Genomic DNA, 8,596 nt, shown 5'->3' with positions numbered 1-8,596 from the left:
GGGAGTGGGGGATGGCCACACCTCCATTCACCAAGTGGGTGTGGGGTATAAGAGTAACAAGAGGATTGTTGTACCTTTTCAGTCTTGCAGGTCCGGAGTGTCCTTGGGGTTGCTAGAAAGCAGAAAGTGTTCTTAAGCTCCAGGAATCTGCAAGAGTGCTGTCTCTTTAAATATCCAAAATAGTCAAGCTGCTTTTTAAACCTTCAAAATGGTGGCATCTCCAGACCGGCAAAAGTCCACAATTCAGCCCACCTTTCTCTTCACCTTCTCCGTTTGTTCCTCAGCCACCAAGCACAGTCCTCCATGCAGTCCCTGGCTAGCAGGGTGATTTTCAGGTTAATTCTTAGGTCCTACCACCACTCCAGAATCTCCAAGCTGTCTGTGCCATCAGGATCACTCAGGATCATTGCCAGACCGCAGCTCCGTATGTCTCCTTTTTTGGTATTTCCACGCAAATTCTTCTGCTAGTTGGGGTTTAGTCCACTTCTATATCCTTCCCTTCAAGGCTCAGGGGTCCAAGATTATCTTCTGTGTCTGTGTTAATTGGTTTCCCTTTTCTTTGTTGACTAGTCTTTCTGCCTAGTCCGCCATCTTGCCGGAACTCCTATTTCCAAGATTCTTGAGAGTTCAGACTACCAGAGTAGCAATCAATTACTCTATGTCTCTGTAATGTTTTCTCATTCACCAGTAATTTAAAGCATGTGAGGCCTATTTCTAGTTTTCACCAGTGGTACTTAATGTTTTTACCCAGAGTTCTACTCAGGGTGTAGTTTTCTCCTTTTGGAGTAATGTTGATGATGTTTTATTTCCACAGCTTTTAGGATACACTGACAAGCCCCAGTTACTTCAAGCTGCTCTAGCCTCACAAATATGAATCCTGTACAGGTTCTGCTACTGTGGTGTTTTGCCACAAACAGGTGAATTCTAGAGTTCTTAGAGAGTCTTTATCATCTTTTTGGTTTGAATACGTTGTCCAACAGTTTTGTCTTCTTGAATTCTTTGTTTATTGTTGTCTTGTTTTTATGAGGAGTTTGGGAAAAATTCAAAAGCTGTATTGATGCCACAATCATGTCACTAGAAGTTTTCCTAATTTAGTTAAAATGGAAATTTTAAAAGAATTGTTAGACTTACAGAATGATTTTGCTTGTGTTTAGCTATTTTTTAATAATCATTGTTATTATCAAAATTGTACTAAGTTTTCTAAATTCTAATTTATTTTTAAATTTTTGCTTTTCCAAAGAATTATCAATCTTGCAATTTAATGTTGCCTGTGATTACTTGTTATAATAATCACAGTTTTCATCATGTATATTCAGAAAAGATTGTTAATCTCTTCTGTGAAATGGAACTATACCATAAGCCTCCTGATTCAGACCACAAGACAGATACTATTATACTATATTATGATAGCATGCCAACATGACAGAGTCTGTTTTATTTTAAGAACACTAAATTTGTTTATATTAAATTTTAAACTTTTATATACAAAATGTAAACAAGAAAAATATTTGCAATATATATGACAGATAAAGATTCACACCCATAGGATAAGAAGAAAATTTACAAGTCAATGAGAAAAAAAATGTCCCAATAGAAATTAAACAAAAGACGTGAATGGGTACTTCACAAAAACAATAAATAAAGATGTAACAATGTGTTCAACTTCACAAGTGATCAATAAAATGAGAATGGAAACAGGATTATCTTTTTTTTTTTTAACTATCAGATTGCCAAAAATTAAAAAGACTGAAAAAACCCAGTGTTGGCAAGATTGTGGATGAACTAACAAACACATGCACTATTGTTGGTTGTGCAATGTCATGCACTCAGTCTGGAGGATAGACAATATATATAACATTCAGGAAAATAAGACTTGAAAGACACTTTCTTAACATGATAAAATATATATACTTCGGTCCTAGAAAAGTTATACTATTTAATTAGGAAACACTAGAGACATCTCCATTAAGAGCAGGTACAAACTAAAAATATCCACTATCTTCAATACTATTTACCACTGTACTAGAGATGACAAGAGAAATCAATTAGAGGAGTAAGAATTGGTAAAGAGGGAGTAAAACTAAATACAAACATATATTTGGAAAATTTCCTAAGATCCAATGCTAAAACTAACTCAAGGAACAAAATAATTTAGTAAGATAGCACGATATAAAACTACAAACAGAAATGAATAGTCTTCATATACACAAACAATAACAAGTTAAGTGATAACACAGTGGAGAAACTCTTGTTTATAAGAACAACAAAAAATATTAAATACTTACAAACTTAACAAGAAATGTATGAAAAATTAAGGAAAACTTTTAATCACTCCTGAAAGATATAAAAGTAGATCTGAACAAATGGAAAGACACTCTTTGCTCTTGGACAGGACAACTAAGCAATATAAAGGTGTCAATTCTCCCTAAATTATTTATACATTTAATGTAATCTCAATAAAAAATACATCAAATATTTTTATGGAGACAAGTTTTTACTGAAGTTCATGTGGAAAAACAAACATTCAAGAATTGCCAGAAAAACATAGGAAAAACTATGAGAAGGGATGAGCTCTCCCAGACATTAAAATATACCATAAAGCCTCTATAATTGAAACAGTATAACAGTGACTCATAAATAAAGAGACCCATGGAATAGAACAGACAATCCAGAAATAAACTACGTATATATGGAAATTTAGTAAACGATAAAAGTGCATCTCAAATCATTGGGTCAAAGATGGACATTTTAATAAAAATGGAATCAGTGTAAAAAATCACTCATTTGAAAAAAGGTTAAATTATATCCATAATTCACATTACACAAAAGATGAAACTCAAAATGGGTCAGGAATCTAAATGGGGGAAAAAAACATACAAGTATTGGAAGAACACATGGGGAAATTCCTCTTTAGTGTCAATGTAAGGAAAGATTTTCTAACTACTACTCAAAATCCAGAGGCAATAAATGAAGAGATTGATATATTTAACTACATAAAAATATTTTTTAAATACTGTAAAGCAAAAAGCACCATGAACATAATAAAAAAACTGAAAAAATATATATTCAATAATGTTATAAATATCATACAATTCACATTTTACATACATACGTATATATAATTCTCTTCCATCAAGTCGATCCAACTCACAGCGACCCATCCTTGGGTTTTCAAGGCAGTATCACTACAGAAGTAGGTCACCCAATCTTCCTTCCGAGGAGTGGCTGGTGGGTTTGAAGCATCAGCCTTCTGGTTAGCAGTCAAATGCCTTAGGCACTAGGCTACCAGAACTCATATATATATATATTTTTTGTTTTGTTTTGTTTTGTTTTGTTTGTTTGTTTGTTTGTTTGTTTTTGAATAATATTTTCTTCTTTACACTGTTGGGTATTTGCCTGGTTTCCTACAATGGTATCTAATATGTACTATGCTGAGCACTATAAATGAACAACTATGTGATAATAAAAATAATAACTATCACTGCCATTTATTGAGAGAATTATGTATTAAGCTTTGAGTCAAGCATACTTTATATATATTGAATCTTTATAACAGCTGTTACCTCTACAGCTAAGCAGAATAAGGTGAAAACTTCTAAATCAATATTTTTCAGTGGATCTAGATGTCATTGGTATCTAGGCAGGATAATTCTTTCTGTTCCTCCACACCCAACATTTACAACCTTCAAGGTTCTGATAGCGGAACTAGCTAGGTGGGGAGTCTTTTCCACTGGATAGTGGGGGAGGCATATGTGGCAAGAACAGGGGAACTCATTGTTAGACCTTTGGGGCTCTATGAAGCCCCAAACTCTATGAAGATGTTAAGGCAGCACTTGAAATTTTAAGCCTTACAACACAAGAACCAAACAATTATTATGGCTCCTTCTATTCTCAATGCATTAATATTAAAATCAGGCTCAAGATAAGGAGACCCATTATTACAATTACTTGACATTTCTGTTGTTATTAGGTGCCATTGAGTCGATAACAACTCATGGAGACCCCAGGCATGTAAAGTAGAATTTCTCCACAGGGTTTTTGAGGCTGTGACCTTTTGGAAGCAGATCAGCAGGTCTGTCTTCCAAGGTGCCTCTGGGTGAACTCAAAGGGTCCACCTTTCCACTAGTAGAAAAAAAAAAAAAAAACCTCACTGCCGTTGAGTCAGATTCAACTCATAGCGACCCCTCCTTGGGTTTCCGAGGTGATATCGCTATGGCAGTAGATTGCCCAACCTTCCTTATGAGGAGTAGCTGGTGGGTTTGAACTGCCAGCCATCTGGTTAGCAGCCAAATGCCTTAGGCACTATGCTACCAGAGCTCCCTCCACTAGTAGATGAGTGCTTAAACTATTTGTACCACCAAGGGAGGCTTGACATTTTCTAGTTAATGCATAAAATAACAGAGAAATATTGCAAAGATGATCATATAAAAACTCCTCATTTGTAGATGAAATCACTATACCTAGAACACTCAAAATAAACCATCATAGATTATACAACTAATAAACAAAAATTATCTGTTCTTTTATCTATCAGCAATATAAGTAATATGATAAATGAAAAATCCAACCACAATAGCAAACAAAATTATAAAATACCCAGGAGCAAACTTAATAAAAGGTATTAGTAAAATCATATTATCATAGATTAGGAGATTCCCTAAGGGCTGATGGACTACCCACCACTAACTTAGAGGATAAGGCTAGAATCTACCACACACATAAAAAAAAAACTAACCCTATACCTGTGAACCAGCCCATGAGCCACTCTGTCTAAACTTAGCCAAAAAATGACCAAAGAGGAAGTCATGTCTTCTCTCCCCAGTGACACTTGAACTTGATCAAAACCAACATCTTTCTGGCCTAATTCTGAATCACAAGAATCAGGCCAGAATGGTTGAAATCTCTCAGAGTGCATTTAGGAAACAGAACCAATCAGCAGAGAATCAGGATTCAACACTGCTTCAGGAATCAGATACAATTTAAGGCAAGAAAACTTAGTTATTCCCTAATAAAGGGATTCCAAAGAACTCTTAAAAAGTTTTTGGCAGAGAATCTTATTAATTGTATGTGTGGAAATAAAAGAGTAGAAAGGCCTTTTGCATTATTATTACTGAATAGAACCAAAAGAAAAAATGTTTTGTAATGAGTTGACATTATTAAGAAATTCCCAGTTAATATAGTCCTCAATATTTCAGAATTTGTGATTGTTTGACTATGGTTTGGCTTCAGGATTATCTTTTCACTTTCTGGACAAATGTAGTTTCCTAAGAAAATTAACAGTGTAAACAAATGGTTTGAAGCACCACAGAGGCATTTGTTTACATTCAGATAATTAATATGCTAAGCATCCTTATCTATTAAATTAAAGCAGGTCACCTAAGGACTTTTCTAGATAATACTTCATTAGTCTAATTACAATGAGTATATATTGCTGCAGTAATAAAACAGACATCTGTTTTAAAACATTCTTCAATTTAGGCCGTTTACTAAATCAAACTAGCTTTCATACATTAGTTTCAATTACTAAGGTTTTATAGAAAAAAACAAACAAAACCCACCAAAACCTCCATCTAAATAAAAAAAAATAAAAAGTTCTGTTCTTACCTTTGAAGATTTCCATTCCCAACCATCACCTATCTGCTGTGAATGTTTAATGAATTCTGCACAATAATGCTGGAATGTTTTTTCTCCAAAGAACTCATCTTCTTCCATGTTAAATGATAACTGCAATGTAAAAACTAAGTATTATATCAGCAGTGGAATGAATACTGAAAGGAACTCTAATTTGTTTATTTCATTAAACAAACCAAAATTTGGGATCTAAAATGGAAAATAACCGCAGGGCCATTCCAAAAGTGTTTTGTTTCCATTTTTCTCTCTCCACCCAAAATGTGATCAATATGAATACCAGAAACCCCTAGACTTATTACAAGTATACATCTATGGTTTCTATAATGACAAAGGTGATGTTGAATACAAATGAATCGTTACTATTGCATTACATTTTAATTGACTCTGTATTTCACAAAAAAGAATTCCTGGTGATGCAGTGCTTAAGTACTCAGTTGCTATCAGAAAGGTTAGCAGTTCGAAGCCATAGGCACTCTATGGGAGAAAGATACAGCAGTCTGCTCCTGTAAAGACAGCCTGGAAAACCCTATGGGGCAGTTCTACTCTATCCTCAATAGCACACAAAAACAGCATTCAGCAAAAAGTTTAGTGTAGTTGCAAGAGCTGGATTTTACCCTCCTTCTAATGCTGCTAATGTAGCCCCAAGGACACTCCAGACCTCCACGACTGAAAAGGTGCAACATTCCCCTTGATACTCTTATAGCCCACACCCACTTGGTGAATGGAGGTTCGGCCATCCCCCACTCCTACCCACACTCTGGGCCCAAAGGAACCTCATCCCATTCTGTGTGCTTGGATGGAGCCTGGGTTACCTGCCCTGCCCTCCCCTGATTTTTATTTCCTCTTTCTTTTTTCTGGTTTTTAGTTTGCTTGCATTTGTCTCTTTTAAAACTACTACTATTATTAATACTTTTGACCTTTTTACTATTATTCCCCTCCCAGGTCATAGTTTTCAGCTTTTTTCTTCTCCCTGTTCCTGGTTGCAAAATTTTTTTCCTCTTTTTTCTTATGGTTAACCCCTTTCCTTGTTTTTCTTTTTGCATTTTTCCCATTTTTTTCTTCGTTATTCTCCTTCTCTGCCTTTTTTCTCTTATTTCCCTATCCCCAGATATTGTAGGTTTTCTTGGTTTCTTTTGGCTGACTTTCTTGTTTGTCCAAAGGGTGCAGCCATTTTGATTGTTTACATGTGGCAGCCATTTTGAATATTTAAAGTGACCAAGGACGCAGCCATTTTGTATATTTAAAGTGACCAAGGGTGCAGCCATTTAGAATGTTTATGAGCAGTGGCCATTTTGGATATTTAAAGTGACCGAGGGTGCAGCCATTTTGAATGTTAACAAGCTGTGGCCTTTTTGGATATTTAAAGTAACCAAAGGAGCAGCCATTTTTAATGTTTACAAGTGAAAACCATTTTGGATTTTAAAGTGATCTATCCTTCTCATTTGGATTCTAGGGACTTAAGAACAGGCAACGAGGCAGGAAGCAGGGAGAGGACAGAAAAGGCAAAAGGGATAGGAACAGACCGAGGAGTCAGCTGCAGGGACCCAGGTGAAGACAGGGAACCCAGGCCACGCCCCACAAAGAGCAAGGAGGGAAGGCAGGGAGAAGACAGAAAAGGCAAAGGGGATATGAACAGATCGAGGAGTCAACCGCAGGAATCCAGATAAGGGTGGTTGGAGCTGTTTCCAACAGCTAAGGGAGACAAACTTGTCTGTCGGTTTGTCCTACTGTGGTGATGTGTTGCTGTGAGTCTTGAGGCTGTGCCACAGGAGTTGTAAACCCAGTGGGGTGGACATGGTACACAGGTATCAGCCCGGCTTGCAGACTGAGACAGACTAGGAAGCAGGAGGAGGCCATCCACTTCTCAACAAATTGACCAGGAAAAACCTTATGAATAGCAGAGAAACACTGTCTGATACATTACTGCGCAAATTTACGAACAGTCCAGAAACATTGTCCAATACAGAGGAGGAAGATGAGTCACTTAGCTTAGAAAGCTCTCAAAGTAAGACTGGGAAAAACTGCATTATCAGAGTAAAATCAGCCTTACTCATATGGATAAGGTCAAGCTTTCGAGACCTCCATTTGCTGACGTGGCACCACTCAAATTGAGGAGAAACAGGGACAAACATCCATTAATAATCGGAACATGGAATGTACGAAATATGAATCTAGGAAGATTGACGTTGACAAAAATGAAATAGAACGCATAAAGATTGATATCCTAGGCCTTAGTGAGCTGAAATGGAGAGTTGCTAAAGCAAATGGCAGAAATAACAAGATAAAAAAGCTGAATAGAAGATTTCAAAGAGCAGCTTGAGAAGATAAAGCCAATTACTATAATGAAATGTGCAAAGACCTGGAGTTAGAAAACCAAAAAGGAAGAAAATGCTCAGCTTTTCTCAAGCTGAAAGAATTGAAGAAATAATTTAAGCATCAAGTTGCAATGCTGAGAGATTCTAAGGGCAAAACATTGAATGATGCAGGGAATATCACAAGAAGATGGAAGGAATACACAGTCACTGTACCAAAAAGAACTGGTCAGTCTTCATCCATTTCAGCAGGTGGCATATGATCTAGAACCAATGGTACTGAAGGAGGAAGTCAAAGTTGCAATGAAGGAATTGGCAAAGAACAAGGCCCCAGGACATGACAGAATACCCATTGAGATATTTCAACAAATGGATGCCACACTGGAGGCACTCACTCAGTTATGCCAAGAGATTTGGAAGACAGCTACCTGACCAACTGACTGGAAGAGATCCATATTTGTACCCATTCGAAAGAAAGGTGATTCCACAGAATGTGGAAATTATAGAAAAATATCATTAATATCGCACACAAGTAAGATCTTACTGAAAATAATTCAAAAATGGTTGCAGCAGTATATTAACAGAGAACTTCCAGAGGTGCAAGCTGGATTCAGAAGAGGACGTGGAACAAGGGATATCATAGCTGCTGTCAG

The 8,596-nt window shown here is 36.4% G+C and overlaps 1 protein-coding gene across 1 annotated transcript in view; it reads right to left on the bottom strand.

Moving 5' to 3' along the window:
- The window catches only part of ATG10 (autophagy related 10), a 605,094-nt gene extending 599,382 nt beyond the window's left edge, over positions 1-5,712 (bottom strand). Inside the window, exon 1 of the mRNA XM_007943474.1 lies at positions 5,605-5,712. Coding sequence (XP_007941665.1) covers positions 5,605-5,712 — 108 coding nt within the window. The remainder of the gene's footprint in view (positions 1-5,604) is intronic.
- Positions 5,713-8,596: the final 2,884 nt, after the last annotated feature.

Source organism: Orycteropus afer, unplaced genomic scaffold, assembly GCF_000298275.1.
Source record: "Orycteropus afer afer isolate SDZICR_OR568_19922 unplaced genomic scaffold, OryAfe1.0 scaffold00107, whole genome shotgun sequence".
Taxonomy (NCBI): domain Eukaryota; kingdom Metazoa; phylum Chordata; class Mammalia; order Tubulidentata; family Orycteropodidae; genus Orycteropus; species Orycteropus afer.
Note: the sequence above shows the minus strand (reverse complement) of the source record. Positions and strands in the feature narration are given on the sequence as shown.